At 32.5% G+C, this 23,690-nt stretch overlaps 1 protein-coding gene across 7 annotated transcripts in view; it reads right to left on the bottom strand.

The window, feature by feature from the left end:
* The window catches only part of Dpr12 (defective proboscis extension response 12), a 253,352-nt gene that overhangs the window by 125,461 nt on the left and 104,201 nt on the right, over positions 1-23,690 (bottom strand). For 6 of the 7 annotated variants that reach the window (XR_012047088.1, XR_012047089.1, XM_072896338.1 and 3 more), the window contains one exon: positions 3,090-3,187. Coding sequence is in view for 5 of the 7 variants with exons in the window: in XM_072896335.1 (XP_072752436.1) it covers positions 3,090-3,187 (98 nt within the window). In the remaining 2 variants the exon portion in view is untranslated. Of the gene's footprint in view, positions 1-3,089; positions 3,188-4,913; positions 5,050-23,690 lie in introns of those variants that run through there. The other variant, XM_072896336.1, reaches the window with a different exon arrangement.

The raw sequence follows: 23,690 nt of genomic DNA, 5'->3' as shown, positions 1-23,690 counted from the left end.
TCTAGCATAAATATTTCAAAGTGTTTTACATTCTTTATATTCAAACATTCGTTTTATCATTTTTACAGATTTTTCGTTTTGCTTTTTTTTTTTCATTTCTTAACCAACCAAAAGACTCCGTCCTTAAAAAATAGTTTGAATGTATCTACTTGCATTAACGTTGTATGCGTTTTTCTGTATCATACCCTGACTGCTTTCTTCTCCAGTGACCAAGCAAATCTGCATACACTTTTCTGACATTGACATGACTTGAGTGCAGTACGTTGATGAAAATCTCATTTCAGACACCGCGCATCGTATTTTAACGAGCGGCAGACTGGAAAAAGCATAGTGTTATTTTTACGCACATCTCAGGTCTTTCATATATTTCCATATTTCTACCGCGAAGCTTTCTCTTATACTCCTTTCTCTTTCTCACCGCTAATGATTCGCACACTGGTTCTATATATACATACATACGAACGTGTATACGAGAGCTTGGAATAAACGATCCGTGTTGTACTTGAAGATTGATCGACTGATGTTGAGAATTTTAATTAGAAGCATTTTCATCGTGTTTACTACCGTAAATCAAGTGCCTGTTAAAAACTTTGATACGCGTGCATACCTGTATTGTTTCTCGATTGTTTCGCGTTTTCTTTTTATAATACGCATTAAATTAAATAATGGAATTTCTATTTTATTCTATTTAAGAGTATCGTGAGAATACTACAATGTGATGCAGATAAAATCGAAACAAACAATCGGATATAATACGTGTCATCGATAAAAATTAATTGTTGGTAAATCACATAAAAATGATTAATATTGCGATAAATTTAAAAAAAATTAAAAGATTCACTAGAAAAAAAGATAAGCTTAAAAAATAGTTTATGTAATTTAATATATTGTTATATGAGAAAATATTTTATTTTGAAGGGAGATTTTACGCGCTTTAAATAAATATATTATATAATTAAAAATATTAAGAAAAAACAGAGAGAGATTTAAAAAATAACCAAGATTGATATAGCCTTTCTAGTTTTTTTCAAAATACGGTAAGTTAAGAATATTTTATATTTCAAGCAACCTAACCGCGTTAGCGTCTAACTTATTTTTGCTTCAATGTTTTTTTTTAATAGTAGAAAAACGTTTCCTCTCTTGTTTTTCTGCTTTTTCACTTTGCTTAAAAAACTTGATGTTTGATACGTACATACGCATACAAGCAAAATAATTTAGTGTGTTAAAAAAATTTATTATAGAAAGAATATCCGCTTACTACTGTGAGCTATTTTTTCGCAAAAGTATAAATAAAAGGAAATAATTTCTACTTGTGACTTTCCCATATTTTGCCTCTGTCTGTTTTCCACACATTATATAGTATACTGGCACATCTTTAAGCATCCTTATTTTGTACTAGTTTTCTCTATATGTCATCACATTTATCATTCACAAAGAATTATTTACTTAGTGTCCTATCTAGTACGAGTTGACGTGTGTACTTTCTGTAGTAAGCTAAGCATTTTTATAGAAAATATATGTATTTACATCGCATTTCTCGCCAATGTATAATACTTCTTTAATGCTAAATTATGATTAATAAAATTTTCTAAATCTGTGAGTATTAACCTTATCTTTATTATGATTAAATTAAAAAATTATTTATCAAACTATACACATTATTTTTCCTTCTTCGATTTTCTTTTTTGCAATGTAATGATAAGTATTATTATTTTAATTGTAACTCATACGTACATGCATTTACTATAACGTCGACAGATACAAATTAAATCAAAATAATTATATACAATTAAATCAAAGAAGGCAAGTATTTCGACAATAATGCACGAGAACGCAATATAAAATCACGTCCACGATGTATACTCCTACCTCGATAATTACTAAGAAAGTAATTATAAGGAAAACGCTCGCGATATCGCCTTCTTTAGATGGGATTAATACTTTATGAACGTAATGCGCCCTAATGCGACCGTACCGCGAAATGTAAATTCGAGAGTTAACTTTTTGAGCGCCTCATTCAAGTTTCACCCGCGATTAACCCGGAGCTTTTACGTTAAGAGCACTGCGCTCGCGCAAAGAAATATATTTTTAAACTAACATTTTTCCAATTTTTAAATAATAAATATATTTTATTAACATATAAATTTAATATATTATAGAAATTATATTATTAAATTATATTATATAAATTAATATTTAAATTTTCAATATATATATATATATATATATAAATGCATGAATAATTTAAAACATTAATTTAACATTCATTATAAATTAATGCAATTATGTATATACGACAATACATATAATCTATACAACAGTATTATTAAAGTCTCTTTTATAAATGCGTCGAGGAAGCATATTTCGCGGACTTCTACCAATTGAAAATGAAAACTTTATATTTTATCTGATGCATAAGCGGCATTTAATAATTCCGCAATATTTGAAAGACTCTCTTTGTGAATCATGGTGGAGCGGTTATAATGCCTCATAGTTCAATACACAGAAAGAGGTATTCTCTCGCTCTTTTTAACGACACAACGCGCCCAGGAATTTATCAAAACTCCACGTTTCCGTGCATTATTATACCGCTCACGTGACGAGATATATCTCCCAAAATATTTAATCTTATTTAATCTACTGTGCATTTATTATTACTTAGCATTTTTCATCTTTCTGTATAATGCAGAAATTAACACTGACTACAATGACGAATAAAACTTACCTTACAATTTTATTCAACTAAGTACAAAGAATTATTTGGTTATTTAATGTATGTTCTTTTAATTTTATTGGTATTTTAATGGTATGAAAAATATGCTGCACAATTATTATCTTTGTACATTTTCGAACAATGAAAAATATTTAATGTGTTAAATTGGATAAATGGCAATGACTTTTACTGTCTCTCTTGCAAACATTAAATACATGATAAATAAATATATAAATGTCACAAAATTAATATTTATACGATAAATCTAGTTATTCTGGTTTGCATAAATTTGCAAGTTTGATATTAAAAAAACATGTTACAAAGTAGCAAATACATTTTTCTAATAAGAAAACAGGGATTGTTATTCTTTACTCACCTTTATCGAGCGACCTGGCCAAGAGAATTGTCGGCAGGATCAGGAAGACCATGTACCACGAGAGCCGGTCCCGCATCTTCGCGAGGTTCCAAGTCCTCCTGGAAAAGAAACATTCAGTTTATGTCGCAACATTAGACTTACGACGCATATATCTTCGCTTTTACTATGTCAATGCGTTTACGGTGTATCTAGGATGGAATTTTATTCGCGCGTAGAGAACTTCATTTCATGCACCGAAAACTCGGCCGGCAATGTGAGCACCGTAAGAGGTACACGGTGAAGAAAACAAGATTTTCATCCCCCTACAGATGTGCATATGAAAACGTAACGCGTAATCTAATCTGCAGTTAAATTTTGCCTGCGAGCTAGCGGGACATTGGCATGTTCGTTGAATTTAACAAATTTTTATTACGATGACATTTATATTTTACATGTATTTCATGACGCAAACAGCTCTCTGATTAAACTACTTTTCCAATCTTAATCACAGTGATAAAATCCATAATATATATATTAATATCAAGTTTACTTATTGGATTTAATTAAATATTACAAAGTGTAAATTTTTGAATGTACTGTTGTTAAATAGAATATTTGTCGACAAAACTAAAAGATAAAAAACCTAACTATTATTTTTTTTAAGTATCAATTCAACTATAAATGTATCCATTTAATATTATAAAATTAATAAATAAAATATTGAAATTTAGAAAAACAGTATCAATAGATATCAAACAATATATCATATTGAGATTTAAGAACAATAAAAATTAATCAAATAATACAAGAGATGTAAATTAAAGATTAAACTAAAGCTGACAATTCAAAGTACACAAACAAATTTCGACAACGTGCATACGCGGGATATATGTATATTCTATTTAATTCATTGAAAGTTGTGCACGAAATGCATATGTGCATCACATAGTATTTGTTCCAGCAATGCAGCGTTGTTTGGTGCGATGCATCAGATGAGCGCGATACCGCACGTTTTTTGAAGCGCAAAACAATTTTGCGAGGTAGGGTGCCGTCCGACCAGCGAAAAGCTCAATGTTACACGTTGCACGAGCGATAAATTCACGTCATGGAACGTGGCGAAAATGAGAGACGGGGATATCACCCTCTCTCTGGAAAACTGTACAACTATACAACTATAGAAACGGAGAATCGCTGACACGCCGCCGCTAATTTCGCGTTGTTCGTAACGTCAAAGTATGTCGTCAGCACTTTGATTCTCGCGACAAAATTGTCGACATCACACAATATTTTAAAATTATTCAGAATCGATAAATATCACGCGCACATTACCCATGATCAACGTAAATATTTGAGGTTCACAAATAAGATTGTTCGTTCCAACGATGAAATTGTCAAACATGATCAATGCTTTTAAGTTGTGACTGAAAATTAAAGAACTGTGAGAGAATTAATTCAGAGATATAAAACAACAAAGCTGTCTTTTTTATGTAATTTGAGAGTATTCGACTTTTTAACAATATTTTGAAAGATATTTGATATTGATCGATTAAAATGAAAATTGCAAGAAGTTGAAAAATATATGACTCTCAAAAAAAATTGTTGTTTTACAAATCAACTTTGTTTTAGTTGATTTCAATTAAATTAAAATTCATCAATAGGCAAATAGAAGTATCTTAACTGAATATTTTAAATCCTTTATATGTATATTTGCCAATTTATAATTATATAACAAGTCATATCACTATTAACAATACAAACTAAAACAACGAGACGATTTCTTAAAATTCTTTTTCAAACTCATATAATATGAATGTGTGATTAAATATTCTAGAGAACTATACACACCGAACTTTCCACTCTCAAACGAACTTTTATCAAAGTTCGAAAATGGGGAAGGCAAGACTAATGGATGGCAGCGTTATTCGACGCTAACGAGTCGAGATTGCGTAAGTCACTGTTCCTTTAAGAATTAATGTATTACATTTCGTGACGAGCAAGAGATAAATCGTATCATGTAACACTCTTATTTATCCGAGAATTGCGTAACGCACAATTATACGATCTGTTTATATTGATTGACCAATCCGCGGAATCTGGGAAAACACGTTCGTTTCTTGCAACTGTTACTCTGGTTGGCGTTAATCGTATTAATTGGACCATTAATGTTTTATTTGCCATAAAATGTAAAAGTGCAATATGGAAGATAACCTCAATAAATCATCGCAATATCGTATCAAAGAATTATTGCGCAAGAATTATTTATATTAATGTCAGTCACACATGTTTTTCTCTGCCCGCTCGTTTGTTCTATAATCTAAGCGTATAATTAGTGTGAAATCAAATGTATAAGTTGCTTGTAATATTTATCATTAAGGCAATCAGTGACAGTAAGGAATAAGTGGAAAATATTCACATTTTTTATAATTTTGATATAATGCGATATATAATAATTTAAATTTCATAGCAGAGAAATGTAAATAATATTATAAAGTCCTTAAAAATGATATTTTTCTTTTTCACACATTATTTTCAATTTAATTGCAATAATGAAAATTTATTTAATATTTTTTCATACAATTTTACCATGTTGTTTTTTTTCATATCAGACTGTATTTACGCGTTTTTTATAAAAAATTTTAAAAATATAATTCTGCACATTTCGATTTGAGAGCAATCAGTATTGCACGTTACTTCGGCAATTATTATTTATATCAAATCCTCTGGATTAAATAAACAAATGTTACTGATAGCATTAATTGAAAACCCTTTTTTATTTGCCTCGCTGGTCCATGACAGAAAAGCACATAATGATAGAATTGCTGACTGAATCATTGCAAATATACATATGTATATATACATATGTATATCTGATGCTAGACTTTATTTGTATGTTATATGACTTATAATGATATTCCATTGTAATAATTTTATTCCATTGAAATAATTTTATAAAAAATATTACACATTTCAGTGTTATTTATTTATATAATAAACATGTAAATGTTTTTTAGTATACATTTTGGAGAGCAAAAATATGGAAAAATGGTAAACACAATATTGTGTTAGACAATAACTACAACAATATGTATATATAAATAAATTTTTATATATTTATATTATCATCAACATAAATATTAATAAACAAACTACGATCATTAAAAATCCATTAATTATGTAAAAATATATCTTTAATAATTGTGTAACATTTAAATAAATGTGCCATTATACATTTCGTACAAAACACTTAATTTTTTTAAATATTAATTACTATAATATTTAATTGAACCAAGTGTAGCAAAATGTTTTATGTTGTAATAAAATAATGTTAATTTTTTTTATAAAAGCATTTAATAGCGAATGATTTTATTCAATCTTTTAAGCTCTATGGGTCTTCTACTTTTTTGTATTTTTTTACTTTTGCTGAAAGAACCTAACGCATATTGGAATGCCGTTTTACTTGCGCGTTCTCATTTAAAGCTGTAATTGTAATGAATCAGCTATTTATCCGAGTAATCACATTGCGTGCGATGCAAACGCCAGACGAATTTCATTTAGCGCGCGGAAATTTGCTTTCCGTTCTCTGTGAATAAAAGTTTAAAATATCCCGCTATTCAATTTACCAATCGACTCTGCTCGACACAATAAACGAATAAATTTTTATTTTACTCCATTAAATTTCCCCAACGAACACGAAGGTTGAACCATGCTACGTTGCTATTCTCTAATAGGTAAGTAATGCGCGTCGAAACATTCAACGTTTTGAATTTGAGTTGATTAACGTCATCAATCCACCTGTCGATAGTCCCCGTTTTACGTTTGAATCATTAACATGCTTATATACTTTTACCATTGTCTTGGCACGTTCGGGAAATTTCTGTCGCGCGACAAATAATTTTATTCGCTAGAGTTCGTTTTCAATTTAAACTCGGGCTTCGGAAAAAGTTTCCTGAAAGCCAGCCAGTAGTGCCGATAGATATTCACAGAACGTAGTGTGGAGAAGTTCGCAAGGCTTTTGCGCGGCAAGAGTGCCTTGTGATCGAATAAGCCAGAAATTATTGTGCTCGTTCCTAAACGTTCCGTCGAGTGAAATCTTGTTTAATGGAATAATAGATCACGGTTTGCAGTATTAATGCTACGTCAATATTAGCGAACAGACGTAACTAACGCTCGTTTGTTGACGCGTGGATACGAGTTTCAACGATAATTCGCGATTTGCGTCTGATTCTTGTTGCGAGTGGACGCGACCATTGCTTCGTCGTATTTAATCTTGCTGGCGTTGTTGAATCGTGATCCGATTGATGGTCGTGTATCCCCAAGATATATCCTTGGTATTTTGTCTTAATCCAAGAACAACATACGAGATATCGTTGTAAACTTGAGTGATTTTATTTTATACATCAAGCTGAAATTTATAAATAAGTTCAGATTTATTATTTGTATAATGCAATGATAAATGGTTATGTAGAACGAATATACTACGCTAGAATAAAATTAAATTAAAGGAATCTTTAAATGGAATAATTTTTAGTACGATATGCAATTTTCTCAGTATGTCAACAAGTGTTGAAATATTTCTAATAATTGTCATAAGAGAGACGGTATGGTATGAATCGTGAATAATCGCGAAATACCTATTGTAACTTTTAATTAATTAAGAGACAAGTCGAAAGTGAACTGCGAGCAAGCGTGAAGCGCAAGGGAGGTATTTGTAACAGTGTGGAATTTATTGTCCGAGTTAGAGAATTCTGGCCGTGCTACTTATTTATCGAGCTCGTGCTTTATGTACTTAGTTTGAACCTCGTTCCGTTTCGAAAGTTCTTGGATCGAAACTTCTTCTCCTAGGATGCGGCCGAAGTCGTTTGCGCATTGGTGCGTTTTCGTTTATAAAGGTAAAATTTTTTTTTGATTATTGTCCAATTAAATATCTAAAAAAATGGCGACCTGTTATAGACCGCTTTTCGAATCGCTGGGCACTGCAAAGCACTCGATGCACTAATGGTATTCCATTTTTAACTGGCAAATGTTTATTCCCAAGTCTCTCTTGATTGGCTGTTGCGTTAATGGAAGCAGCAAATTCTCGCTAGAAGAGATACCTATCCTTTTTGATCCTTTCCTCTCTTAAACCAAGAGTCAGACAAGCGGCGCAGAGTCAGTTTCCTGCTGACGCGTTTCTTCGTTGCCTAGGCAGATTTCCTAAACTCATGTCCAAAGATTTAGTCACTAGACCGTGTACTCGCGTCAATGACCGACTTAATGTTGTTTCGAGTATCACAGACGTTGCTCTTTAATTTTATTTCGACGTATAAAAGGAAACTTGGCACGCGCCGTTTGTTCCATTTTCAACAGTTCTGTAGATCAGACAGATTCGGCCATCCGCTTTTACCCTTGCAACAAACTTCTCCGCTTGGGAGTTTGCATCAATTATACGCTTTTGTTCCACGAAAGTAGTTTAAAACGTTTCACTTGCTGCAGTTTCAGCATTTGAATAGTTATTCTCATTTCCTTTTTTCTATCTCTCTCTCCCTCTCTTTCTTCTTAAAATTGTATTATATTTAAGCAATATTTGTATGTTATAAAACAAAACAGCTTATTTATGTTCAACAAAAATAGCTTTTAAAAATATAATTTTTAATAATTTTAGAATTAACAAATATTTTGCTGCTTATACTTTTTAGCAAACAAAATAATATTTAATAAATATTTTATTTTAAACAGAATCCAATAAATGTATATAAAATTTGTGATTGCATTTAATATGAGTAAATAAAGATAAATAGAGCTATGAGCAGAAATTGTATTATGCCAAATCGATAAAAAATATTTTGTGTCATATTAAAAACTATTGAATTATTAGAAAAAAAAAACAAAATTTAAAAAAGTGTGCTTTGAATCGTTTGAATGTTTATGATAGACATCAAAATACAAATTTAAATCTCAAGAAGCTGAAAATTTCTTCATTTTTGCATGGAAACTTTCATGTTCAATAACTCGTGTCCCGTATTTGAGGACTTTTTAATCAAGAAACTTTTCAAAGGGCTTTTAATCAGTTTCCAAGGGCTGCTTTGGCGAGAAACTCTTCTGGCAAAAACAAGAGAACGAGCCACAACTGCCTTGCCTTTTTGCTTCTAATTCAACGAACACTAATCGTTATCATTAATAGTTATGCTCCTATTTATTTTTGATTTGATATTCTTAAGTTTTTTAAATTATTTCTTTTGGAATTTATTATAAAACAATTAGAACAATACGTTTTAAGAACTTTATACATTATTATACATATGCATATATTGTGCATATAAACTAACTAAATAGATATATATATAGTTTTCTTTTTTTTTTTTTTTTGTTATCTATTGTTTCATAGTAATTATTCATAAATACGCAAGTACATTTTTTAATGTTTTTGTATATTTTTAATTGCAAAAATGATGATTTGGCATGACTTATGGATGAGACATACAATTTTACGAAGAAATTTTAAAGAATTATGGTTTTGTGTGAATAAGAAATTACCGTTTGAACAGTCGCATTGAATTACAAAGAATGCTCCAACGATAAAGATTCTCTTTGCAAAAGAACTAAAAGATTACCGAAATGGAAAGCAAGATTCGTTTGTTGGCGTTTCATCCCGAGCGGGATAACGAAGGCGCGTTTCTCGTTAAGAGAAAAACGAGCTCCGTGGCTGTGTCGGGGAACGGCGTCATTATTTCGTTGCTACCTTCTCTCGACCCGTGGTGGAAATGAAAAGAGCTCCGAGATAACCTCGCGCGGCACCAGCAAGTCCCATGGCAGACATTTACTTGTACGTCGAGACAAACGTCTCAAGCAGTAATAACGCGCATTAATCCGCAAGGATGCAGGGTCTTTCGATGGAATACAAGCTACTCGGCGTAATTGGGGACTCTCACACGATATGGAAGATGGCGAATCTATCGCGACTCGTGTTGGTTTCGAACAAAGTTCAACAAAAGGCAACAGAGAAGCTGAACAAGTAGTTTGTTACTTGATTCGTCTTTCTACTGGCTTCATGTATTCGCGGTGAAACGAAACGGAGTTTACATAAAGCCAATAGGGAAGCAAGTCAAATAGCAAGTTACGTGTTTTCAACAAAACGTAACAAGAAAAGTATGCAAGTAACTTATAACTTGACTTGTTTCCGTCAACTACCTTTGCGTATTTGTACTGTGACGACGATAACGCAATGAAATATCGCAATAAGGTAAATTAGTAGCAAGAAAATGAGATGCAAGCGACGTTATCAATGGACAAAAAGATAAATATGAATAAAAAACAAAGAGATAATAAAAGTCGCAAAGCAGATATGATTAAAGAATGAAGCAGATGAATGATGTATACGCGAATCTATTTCATTCATTCAATTCGATATGTCGCGATGAATTTACACAAGTACTTCCACGACAGACTGATACAGATTTCCATTATTCACGTTAACAATAAACATTCGTCGTAGTCACCGAAATAAGAGTAAGAAGTTTTTTGAAACAGAAATTGTTAACTTCATACTTCTATGAGTAATGTGTAAATATGTATCTATACAGAAAACTGGAAAGTTTTAAAGTCTCTTATATCATAACAAGAATTTTTTTACTTTTACTTTCATCAGAAAACAAGAATATGTTAAATTTTATATGTCTATTTACTCATCACATCGTCATATTGTTAAATTAAAATAGAAAAAATATTTATAAAAAATCAACAGAATTTAGATTGACTTTTCTAATTATCGATCCTAATTAAGTTTTATAGGATAAAATCACATACAGAAATATCAATATTTATGACATCTAGATTGTAGTTTTTGAGAATTGCAGTTAAAAAAAAATATATCCTTCCTTCATTATTATATCTGACTTTACATTTTATTATATCTCGGTTTTAAGAGAGAAAAGACGAAGCGTTGCGCGACGCCCAAGGGATGAGATAGGGAGAACAGAAATAATCTTATCCCCAACTTTAATTCCAGTCAGAATTGTAGTCAATTATACTAATTTTAGAAAAGGCATGTTGCTTAGAAATGGTAGGGTTCCAATGCGAGAGCGAGAAAGTTATTAAAGTGATGAAGGGAGAAGAAAAAGAGAGAGAGAGAGAGGGAGGACAAGGCAAACTTGTTGTAGGCAGATCAAAACGCCTCTTTGACTAGCTTGCGGTTCAAAGTTAAGCTTGGAAAAGTCTCTTAATCGTGCTCATCAAGGGATTGAATAACACGGTTGGAAAGTTTCTCGAACGTGTGCGAGCCAGAGGCTGTTTCTTCGACTAGAGTGACAGAGCATTGAAACTAATTGTTGTCGGCAAATAGCTATGATTTATAGCTAATTATTTCAAAAAGAGAAAAATATTTATCGTAGACTATACTCGCGAGATACTTATCAAATTATTTTACGAAATAATCTTTGAAGCATTAAAATCATAGTAAATAACAAAATAAATATTAGTTTTATTTTCAATATTTTTATACGTATTTTGACGCGTTTAAAATCAAAACATCAAGAGATTATTTGCTAATATGATGTAATACTATTAATTAGATTAATCTTAAAAATAAAGAGAAATCATAATTTGTATAAAATAATTTTTATAAAAAGTTTCATTGACATTTATATGCAATACGAGAAAAAATTCTTAATATTTTCGATAAATTGATTTTAATTTTAATTCGATAAATAATATTTAATACATAATTGAGTTATATATCTTTGCTTGCCTCTTTTTCCTCGTTTTCATAGTTCATTATAATCGAAAAAATATGTTCACAATGTACAAAGCAAAATAAATAATTAAAATCGCATTATTGACGTGCGAACGAACAAAAGGAGTTTTTACACCAGCAGAATGCGACTAATAGACGTCGATCTAAAAATACGAAGAAATTGTGAGAAACCCGAGAAGGGTAACGAAATACTTTCCCGCCCCTTATATCCCCAGGGATCGTTATTCCGCAATTTCCGTGGAATACCCTCTCCCTCTTTGCTATCACTCTCTGTTCTTTCTTTATCTTTTGTATTCGATTCGAGACGACCTCAATCTCGTGGACGAATCGGTCTTGTAAGCCGTCACAACCGAGCTCTAAGAAATTATTCTCTATTACGATAATGAGCGGCACGGAGAAGAAATACAGAAAAGGGAACAGGCGAAGGACGCAGATAGGAAGAAACTGAAGGAAAGTTTGAAACTAAAGAGAGTGTCTCTGATTCAGATCGCAGTTGAATGAATAATCGCGAAATTAAAGACCAATAGCGCATAGAGCTTTAACATCTTGTCCGTTGAAACGATTACAAATAATCGATGATTCCTTCAAGAGCGTTGACTGCGACGTTAAATTTTAATGATAGAATCCACAATGAAAACAATTTTAAGCCACAAAGTTCAAAGAAATATTTTACAAGAAATTAATATTACCGCGAGACTAGAACTAAAACAAAACACGCAGATATGTATAATAATATATTTAATGTATTAAGGTGCCCGTGCCAACTACCTGGAAATTCAGTACTTTTAAATTTATGCCACAGAATTTAATTTTTGTCCGAGAAATATGGACGTTATGTCGACATGGAACACATTAAAAGTTAGGTAAAACCCTTCGTATTCATTTCCATGAATTTTTTAGTTCCTGTTCATCCTTGCCATAACTCCTAATTATTGCAGTAAAGAAGTTTTGAACACGCTAAAACCAGAGAAATATTTTCTTGTAGCACTGAATAAGAAATTGGAAATTTATCAAGATTCATCCCTGTGAGAATTATTACATATATTAGTTCCGTAAATTAATATGACTATCAAAATTAAATGACTAATACAGTCAAATTACATCTCTGCGCAGTAGGAATTTAATTTAGTATTTCAGTACGCTGTAATATTTATAATACCTAACCGTATTAAATATGTCGGCTAATAATATTATTGTAAGAGAAGTTAATGAACTCGGAGAACTACTACGAATGGAAGATTGGAGTGACAAGATGGCAGTGTAAGAACGAGGGAAACCTCGAAGGCCATACTTCTCTATACCTTCCTTCCTTCCTTCCTTCCTGGCGTCGATTGCGTTCTTCCGTCGTTTCAATGAACACCGGCGCCTACCATTTATTTAATTAATTCCATGCAATGGAATCCTCATTCCCCCTTTAGTCTTCGATGAGACGAAAAAAAGCGACGCTCACGTCGTCGCGGATACGAGGGCGGAATTCGTGAGCGAAGCAACCTCTCTGAGTATCTTGAATATCCTCACTCGTTAACCCTCGAACGAGAAAGTACGACTTACCGAGGCTGCATGGTTTGGCGAACAAAGTATCGCCTAAACAACATTCTCTATTATCCTTGTGGAGGCACTTTACTTCTAATTAAATTCATTATTTAATTGAAACTTTTTGTAAGTCGCTCGCGGACTTAATTACGAGTACGAATATATACATTTACAATAATAAAAGTTTTGTTTGTATCATGTAAAATTTTTTAGATAATGTTATTACGTATATAATTACGTATTAAATAAGTTATTATGTATTATTTTAAGATACACTACACACTTTTAGTTGTACAAACAAATAAAATAGAAAAATTTATATAAACAGATGATATTCTTAATTAATTTGAAGGCAATTATTAAATAACTCTTATATGACTGTGTGTACAATACACTAGTTTATATAAATAATATTTCTCATTTGGCGGCAATTTCCAAGGATAAACGGATAATAAACTGAGTGTTTAGAGATGCACAGCTGTGTCCATCTACATGATAAGGGCGCAATGTTACGCCGATCGAATTAACATGCGACGATCAAAGGATTAAACTAATCTTGAAACTGTGTTGACATTATTATATCTCGATGATGGTTCAATAATGCGATCTGTGACAATCATCGGTAAATGTTACGCGTTTTCGTCAATAAGTCTAATTTCTCTCCTGATGGAGGAATGGTTTTTTATGGAGACGCAGCTGCTCGCTACATGTTCGATATAATCCGTATCCGGAAACGCAATGCACATTGATTATGGGCGTACGGAAGAGTATGACATTTTAACCGAATCTGACCGCTGTGTTCAATAACGCGCGCGCTTCAGCATTTGCGTAACCGACTTGTGGATAAATACGGGCACGGCCGATCAAATTTAGCAATTTCATTAAAATAGCTTTGTTGCCGCGCGTGCGTTTAGTGCGCACTATTACGCTCGTAGTATAATATAATGAAACCCAGGACACACGAGAACGGAAGGATAATCGGTACAACCAATTATCGCGAGGATTCGCGAATTTTGTGACGCGTAAGTTTCGGCTTCAGTGCCCGTTTGTCTGAAAATGTGGTATTATTATACACGGCAATTCATCATCGTAAACCGAAATTTTCGACAAAATTTATTAACCAATCGAGCTATAATTCCTCCTTCTCGACATGTATGGTTCTATGTTTATTAAACTCTACTACAAATCAAAACTTTTTTAACTTGCCGTAAACTCAAATATTGGCTTTTTATTTATCTCTTTATATCAATTGTGATATATACGATTCATAAATTCTCCTAAAAAAATTAATTTCCACTTTTTTTCTTTTGTATATTTGAGAAATTACCATCACTATCGTCAACGAGAGTATTTTATTAGAAGTTGTTTTAATAATGACCTTGAGAGATTTATGATGCTTTTTTTATCTTAGAAAATCGGGGTCAACAACTTGGAATTTCTTGCGACACGAGCTCTACATAATTTCGCAACACGAAAGTAATATGAATAGCTGATAAGATACTTGCACTTATTTTCTATCAAATTTCCATAAATGACCCGAATACCATACCTTTTGGTATGTTACACGTATATGCATGGGCATAATCGCCATACCAGCGCTCCAAAGAGACGAGAACCATGCCACTGCATATGGTATGCCCGCTATGTAATAATCCAGTCGATAACGCGCATAAAAATGTAATTTCCGGCTAGAGTGCTTTGATAATTCGTCACAGTTTCAGTGAAAACTTTGGTGAAACTTTGCTAATCTCTATCAATTTTATTTTAATATATTGTGACAAAATATTTTTTTCTTTTCTTTTAATCCCACAGATTTGTATTTGCTTATTTTTTTAATAAAAAACTTAATATAAAAAAAAGTCGTCGTTAAAAAAAAGTTTTATCTAGCAGTATATCACAAAGATATCCGTTAAAAATATAATTTTAACGATGTCTTTTAACCCTCCGCAGGCACATGTGTTTTTTCTTATCATCCATAGGCACACTGGGTCTTTGAACTTAAACCCAGGTTTCTTTGCTGTTCTGGGCTTTCAAAAAATCGGATAAAAATTAGGATTATTTTTCAAAGTGTCTACTACATTATTCCAATAAATTTTTAAGTCAAATGTTGATGGAACCGGACTCTAAATCCTTTTGAGATCGAAGAAATTTCAGATTAAAATTTTGACTGTGCCTTGAAATCCTCAATGTAAACTATGGAGAATTAAATATAATTTATTTTTAATTTACATTGTACAATATTGTACAACAATTAATACAAAATGCAAATATATTACCAATAATTTATAATGTACGGATATTGCCTTCCTGCAAGACTCGAGTATAAAGCTCTTTGTTATGCTAAGAAAACTGGAGCAAATAGATAAGCATCCTGTTTTATTTACTTTATTTTGCATGCTCATTTGCTTTTGCGTGTATCGTATTTTTATAGAAGCATATTTCCGCATCTATATATATATATATATATATACTGCACACTGACGACGAATACAAGTCATACACACTGCCCTTAACTAACTTTACTGAAGCGCATTCTCTGCTTCCACGTACGAATTCCAGACGTAACTTCTGCAAGTCGAACACCGATGAATGGAATGATGATTCGTGGAATGAGTACTCCGCGTGATACGCACTGTTGCATTCCACTTACATCAAGTGCATCTGCTGTTTCAAGGCATTACGTTACGAATTACAATACGAGGGGGTTTATAAAGCTGCCTGACTTCTCGACATGCAAATTGTGCGCGTTCTATATTACAGGGCACGATCTCATCTATTGCAATTATTTAAATGATAGACCAGATTGCATAATAGGAGAATTAAGCGCATGAAATAGGTAATAAATGAATATAAAAGATTTATGAAGTATATAAAGATACCTCCTTAAAGAATTTTACTTTTCATAAATAAGATTTCATTAAATATCTATTACATCTTAAAAAGATATTACAATTTATATTTTATATCATAATCAATATAATATTACGGTTATATCAATAAATCAAGATAAAACTTCTCGAAAATAGTGTATTGTAAATCAGAAAAAATAAGATTTAGATAAGTACAAAAACAAAATTTTTAATTTTTATATTCAAAAAATAACTTTCTATTCAATTGATATCGGTATATTATTTTTAAAAAGAGCAAAAATAAAAAAACATTGGGATTTATTGGGATTATTCTATTAAACCAGTTATATGGATCTATATCACCTAAGTGCTTTGTGTATCCGTTCATTTATCAGATCGTTCATATACACTGATAATTCACGCGATAAACGCTGATAAGCGGAACAATCGGCTTGACGGATATAGAAGGTGTCTATTAAAGCGATCCTGTAAATCCTTGCAGCAGTGAAGCGCAGCAGATGTCGCGGTCGGAAAAATTTGTCGCTTTTACTACTGCTACCTACTACCATCCAGACGCGGAGTAGATTTCAAAAGATTGAATTACAAGTATTCTTCCACATATATCAACAAATGATGAAGCTTTAAAAACTAATCGCTATTGAGCGGATGCGAGTAACTTCAAACGTAGTACGTTACACTTTCCGACCGTCAGAGAAGTCCCCATTAATTGTGCACTATGAAGCATTCACGCGCGGCTTCTCGGCTTTCGCCACGAAAATCGAGTGAAAATCGCGGTTCTGGAGTACTAATTAATAGAATGAAATTAAACGTTTCAACGTACAATAATGTAATGTAAAGGAGAATTTCTACGCGATGTTATACCGAATAGTCTAAATGCGACAGCATTTGAAAATGAGCACTAATACAATATGAATACGCTCAACTGAAAATTGCACATGATACATAAATCAGCAAAATGATAAATAAATCGAAAAAAAAATTATTTCGTAGCCCTTGTCTTGTATATATATATACCTTGTTCAATAAAGTTTCCTTGTACATATAAATTTATTGACTACAATATTACTTAAAAACGCATAAAAGATAATATCACTATTATGAAATAGCACAACAATCAATTATTTATATCTTTTCGTCTTCCTTTCATTGATTTGTCCTAATATCGTATCTTCCAAGATATATTAATAATTCTAGACATCTTGGAACATAAACCAATTTATGCGCAAACTTAATTACGAAATTCTCGTGATACTAATTTTGAATGTCATGATTAATTTACTTCGTTAATAGCTTGTTATCTCATTAAGATGTCGATGAATACAGTCAAATACAATTCGCGAAGTATCCTTCGACCGGAATAATCGAGAAACGGATATCCGGTTATAAGGCTGAAATTGTATACCATAGATGCGTCACGGAAATGGATCAATGTCCGTGTGGGTGGGTAGTAGAATCTCTTGTATGCAGACTCCTCTTATTGGGCGAGATATCTATGTCATCGCGATATCGACCGTTGACGCGTGAATTTTAAAGCGCAATGTGCGACTGCATCGGATAAAATCGACGATTCGCTACTGAAAAGATTGCAAAAATCGCACGACGATTTTGCACATATGTAACGTGTGACAGAAAAGAAGATGGGTTTTATCTTCGGAGAACATATCGTCTTTCTTGAAAAGATTCAATCCGCAAAGATTGAAAAGTTAATTAATTTTTGCTACAACATTATTTAATACTATTCAAAATATTATACATATCAATGCACATACTACACTAACTATATTTCAACTACAAACATTTATTATTTATTATTTAGTAAATCACTTGTTTTGTTTTTCCTCTAAAAAGAAAAAATTTAAATATGAAAATATATATTTTTATCAATAAATATGCTTTTTATAGAAATGCATATGTATTTTGTATATTAAATAATTAAATAATAAAATAATGGCTGGAATAATGAATGCAATTTGTAATAATAGAAGAAATAATGAAACAAATGAATGTGATTATGTAATAAAAAACAATGCATATTAAAAAAAAAATACACAAAAGTGTGGATTGTTGAGATGTTAAAATATATAAATATCATTAAATGCAATGAACAAAACGCGACGTGTTAAATAACAGAATAAATATCCGTAATAAATACGTTTCACAAAAATACCTAGATTCATTGTGGAAATAGCACACGAATCTTCCTCGAAAAGCTCTAACTGCCGCTTCGGAGAATTTATCGTCGTCTCCTAGGGGATAATAAACAGTTAATTTGACGCGACGCGTATACACGAGCGAATTATTTATTCGTGAGAACGACGGAAAAAAGGCGGGGCGTGTTTACTCTGCCAGGGCGATGGTCGCGACAGCGCCTTGATAGAACGTGCATCTTATTTTCGACGATATAAAGAGATGGTTAGGTAGGTGTGCAGAGCAGCTCATTCGTATACCCGGTGTTAGCGAAAAAGATATATATGCGAAAAAATACACGAGCGTGCGCGCGTGTGCACACGGATGGCGAAGGGCGAGTAATAAAAGTCGGCACACTTTTCACACTTCCTTCCTTCTACCTTTTTTTTACACGGTCGCCTCTTTATAATTCTCGTTTTCGTAGAGATTCTTCTTATCTCTATTTTTTTTTCTTATCTTTTCGCTCCTTCTTGCTTCCTTTCGCTTGCGCACTTTCTTTGTGCGCGCAGTCTATCTTCTCTTCGTACACATCATATTTCATTTTACTCCTCGCACAATCCCTTCATTCATTCTGTTGTGTGAAATCTAATGCGTATATAGATTACATGAGAGAAAATATGTTGGCTAATAGTCACGCATAAATATTTATGTGTTTGCATTACATTGAGAATATTGCAACTAAATAAAAAATCTGGAAAACCAATGCATCTCAAAGGTTTATGTTCTTAAAAAAAAAAAAAAACAAATACATTTTTTAATCCCACGAATTTCACGCTAAATATGATTTTTAAAATAAAGTTTTTCTGAAATATGACTTTTATATTTTTTTTTCTATTTATCTATATTGTAATATTACATTATTTCTTCAGGAACAATGAGAGACTGATTATTTTAGTTCCTCAAATGTGATTTTGATTTCATACCTCCTTTCTAAGGAACGTTATGGATTTCATACAAATTATAGAAAACCCCGAGAAACTCATTATGTTAGAATCTGTTCACATTTGGGAAATTGTCAATTTACACAAAATTGAATCAATTAATATATTGCTCATAGTGAATAATTCTTAATTTTTCTGAAAAGTCGCAAAAAAATATAATTTTTTTTATATTACAAAGCTTTTAATCTAGTAAGCCTATCAGTACGTACAATATCACTATAAAATTTTAATTTAATATAATTGATTTTTCACTTTAAAAGCATAGAAATTGACACTGTTAGATAGATATTCATATTTTAATGACGAATATTATAAATGTGAAGCATCTTTTATTTATAGAATCGTATATCATAGAGGGATTGATTTTTTGGTATCTTTTTCCGACATATGTAAAAATAATCCTTTGACAAAAATTGACTCAACTTTCTAAGTGCATAAATGTATGACTATGTCTCGGGGAAAAAGTGCATGAACTTACATAACAATTATAAGATAATGATAAACAATCTCCATTTTAGAAAGAATATACCATGTATGAAAAAATATACCACATTTATCAAAATACTTTTCAAACGTGTACGCGCTGTATCTGCACGTTGAATGTTACACATATAATAAATGAAAATAACAAGAAATGTGATTGGGATTTGTGTGTAAGGAAAAAGTGAGAAACATGCGGTTTTGGCAGAATTTCTGAAATTTTCAACGCATTTTATGCCCTTCGTGTCAACCACTTTATATGCGCGGCATATTATATGTTGCAACGCGAGAGGCGAAAGAAGAAAAAGTGCGTATCCCACTTTATTGTACCGCATAACGCCTAGGGCAATAAAGTCCATTGCACCTATTATTTCCAAGCGAGAGAAGTGAAAACGCATTTTCGCATCGCATTCTCACGATCCGTTTTACTTTGGAGCGATTTTGAGCTGCAATATTTTTCTACGATACTTTCTCTAGTTTAATAAATTTATGTCTCACAACATGTGTGCGGCCCACTGAATCAAATATTTTATGGGAACAAATATCATTTGGCTACATAAATTATTAATAAATCATACGTATTTATATTCTGTGAGATCTGAGTATTTAAAGTTTTTGAAAAGAGATAGTATAATAGTGTTGTAACATTGTAATAATTTTAATTAATTTATTTAGTTTGAACAATATTAACTCACTTATTTTCCAGAAACTAAATATTTACGTAATCTCTATGTTTTCCTTGGGCACGAATATATAGCTAACAATTTTGCATGATTCCGATACATAATACTCGCAGTGTTTTTAATTAATTTTCGGTATCCTCGGCGGAGGAAATATCCCGAGAAAATATTTTATAAAAATCAGCGAGAGATTCGCAGCGCCGTCCTTTATCACTTAATTTTTATTTCGTAACTTTATTGTTATTTCGTGACGCGATACGTCCACTCGATCGGAATAAATTCTCATTGATACGAATACAATAACGCGATTGACGTAAATCGAGCCAGTCGACAAAGTGTGTTCAAGAAGTGTTTTTCGTCGGTTATTCAACATGCGCACCCGCATCGATATAAAAGCGAAAATACGCGGATTTAATGCATATGCGTGAGCTGCATTATCGATTCCTTGTTTGGTATATACAACGTACAATAGACACATCTCGTTATATAGGTTGTAGGCAGCGAAGTAAGTGAGTGCCCAGATACACGTTTGTACGCGACTCCACGATAGCGATTGGCCAGCTACAATAGGCAGAGCTCCCAGTACAAACGTGGTAAATGCACATCGTTGCAACGTGTGCAGCACGTATAGGAACGCCTTGGTACGCCGCTAATGGAAAGCTTTCCGTTGGCATGGAATCGATAAATGGAGCGTTTGTAGAGGGCACACTGTGCTTGCACCCGTTTGGCGACGCTTCTTACGTATGCATTAGATCCACGAAGCGCTCCCGGGAGTGTAACTATGACGTAGTCTTCGTTCTTGCATAAAATTAACGCCAACCGCCAATCGATATATTCCTGTCTCACTCTGAGACCGACACTTCAATAGTGAAAGGCTTTTTTCCTTTCAAACTATCTCTCCTAAATACTTTTTGTAAAATAATTTATTATTAATTTTAAAATTTTACATTTTTATCAATCTAACATATTAAAAGTATTGTTATTGTTGTTATATATGAAAAAAAAAGCACATTAATTTTTTATACACAATGTTATACTTTTTTATCATATATAGTATACTCGTATTATTATTTTACATTTTTCCCACAAAAAATATAAACTCAACAAGTCATAAAAAAAAAAAAAATATTTGAAAGTAAATGTAATAACAGTTACAGTATCAAAAGTATATTATCATGTAGCTATAAGTAACAAGAGCCTCAGAAAGGGAGAAGTGAGGAAGCGGAGGAAGGGAAGCAAACAATACCAGTAGTTAGCGTGTGATGCACAAACGTATACGTGCGAGATACAGTCAGATAGTAGATTCCATGATAAATGTGATGACATATTCTTCATAAATATGTAACGCGAGAAGTAATTTGTAACGTAACTCCAAGGCGTCTGTTCGACCGAGCGAGAAAATTTATTTAAAAAAAAAACTGTCAGACACTCATACGAAGAAATGCTTGGGAATGTAACGACGGTTCATCTGATGAAGCTTCTTACGTATGCATTGGATCGGCGCGAAAGCATGTGCAAAGTCGCCGCAGGCATAATCTTTGTTACCTTTGGGAGATTAAGGATTGAACTGTAGTTACGCGATCTTGGAAAATATCGACAGGCTAAGCTGCTCCCAGAATTTCTGGATGCGTAATGGTATTTGCGCAAACTCTATTACGAGATGCGGCGGAAGTTCCGGGGAAACACGACTTTTAACTTACATTTTAAACGATTTTCACGACATTCGACATTAACCGAGAGTTTGCGTCGTTCTGAACTTTTACCGTACTCCTACTCATAAGCAGGGCACGTCGAAGGCAAAACTACGGTCGAGAAGTGCAAAGTAAATGTCTTCGTACACGCAAATACATGTATACCGCGGAGAGCGACATGAAGTATTCAGTTCGTTGATTAACGTGCAATAAAACGCGGAAAAACGACCGCTTGTTTAATATCGCGCGCGTGACACAACGTAATGCATGACAAGTATCGTCGCTCGAATCTAAATGTTATGTACATATGATTAAGATGAGATCGGGGAGCGAGCCGAGGGATAATCGGCGGATTGTGCGTCGTCGCTGCATACGATGATCAGGTGTGCGAAATTAGTTAGTAGCAGGTCAAGTTAATGACATCCTCTCTGATGTCGGTAATCCGATTTGGGTGTCGTAGAACGGCGGAATAATCCGACAGATATTTCAGCGTCGCTTGCAGCTATCGGAGCTGCCTCTAAGGTTCGCAAACTGGTGACGACGTTTAATAGTCTCCACCTGTAGTACATTGTAACGTACATTTTCAAGGCGTAGACACGGGGTCGTATAGATCTAGGGATATGCAGAATGCAGTGTATATCGTAGCTTTCTTAATGTATTTCGAGATTATAATGCAAAATGTATGTTTGTGTACATTAACTCTGAAAGTGGTGAACGTCGTAACTAGCGAGCTTCTCACCGCCAGGCCATGTATACGATATAGTTGCGCTATTTTCAGGATTAAATCACATTCAAACGATCTTACGAATACGATAAGGAAAGTATGCCAGAGCCACCTTGGCTTTTTACCACTTATTTTTTAGTCAACTTTATAAGTCTAATTGTACATTATTAGCGGGCAAATCTATAGCGTGACCGGAACGATGTTTTTTTTTCTTTTTTTTTCTTTTTCTCTTTTCTATAATTATTGAATGAAAATCCTTACATTCGTCATTTTAAAGTAATGTATGTCAGAAAAAGATTATATTCTATTGTTTGAACAAGTAAAGACACGTTTATAATTTATTGTAAATTGCGAGATTAATAAATCTACAAGTATACATATATATATATATATATATATATATATATATATATTCATTGCGATGTAACTTCGCAGTTGCTGCTCGACTTGAATATTCATGTTTTATTTGTAAGCAAAAAATTATATTAAAGTCGCAATTGCAATCTCTTTTATTACAAATTTCTCTGTTAAGTAATATATGCATAAAAAGATAATATTAAATATTTGCGGAAAAATGTATATCGCGAGAAAAGTAGCGCAATATGGAAAAACGGCGACTGAAATGAAATAATATAGTATATTCTATGATTAGCGTTTCACAATGCATTTTTTGTTAAAAAAATAATTCTTCACAGAAAATGCGTTTCTCTTTGATACGAATTATGTAAATCGTAGCAATTTAATTTACCTTTAAAAGTCTTATTTTGCCCTTTATCGAAGATGGATAT

Source organism: Anoplolepis gracilipes, chromosome 7 (assembly GCF_047496725.1).
Source record: "Anoplolepis gracilipes chromosome 7, ASM4749672v1, whole genome shotgun sequence".
Lineage (NCBI taxonomy): Eukaryota > Metazoa > Arthropoda > Insecta > Hymenoptera > Formicidae > Anoplolepis > Anoplolepis gracilipes.
The sequence above is the reverse complement of the archived record's forward strand: the minus strand, read 5'-3'. Positions and strand labels throughout refer to the sequence as shown.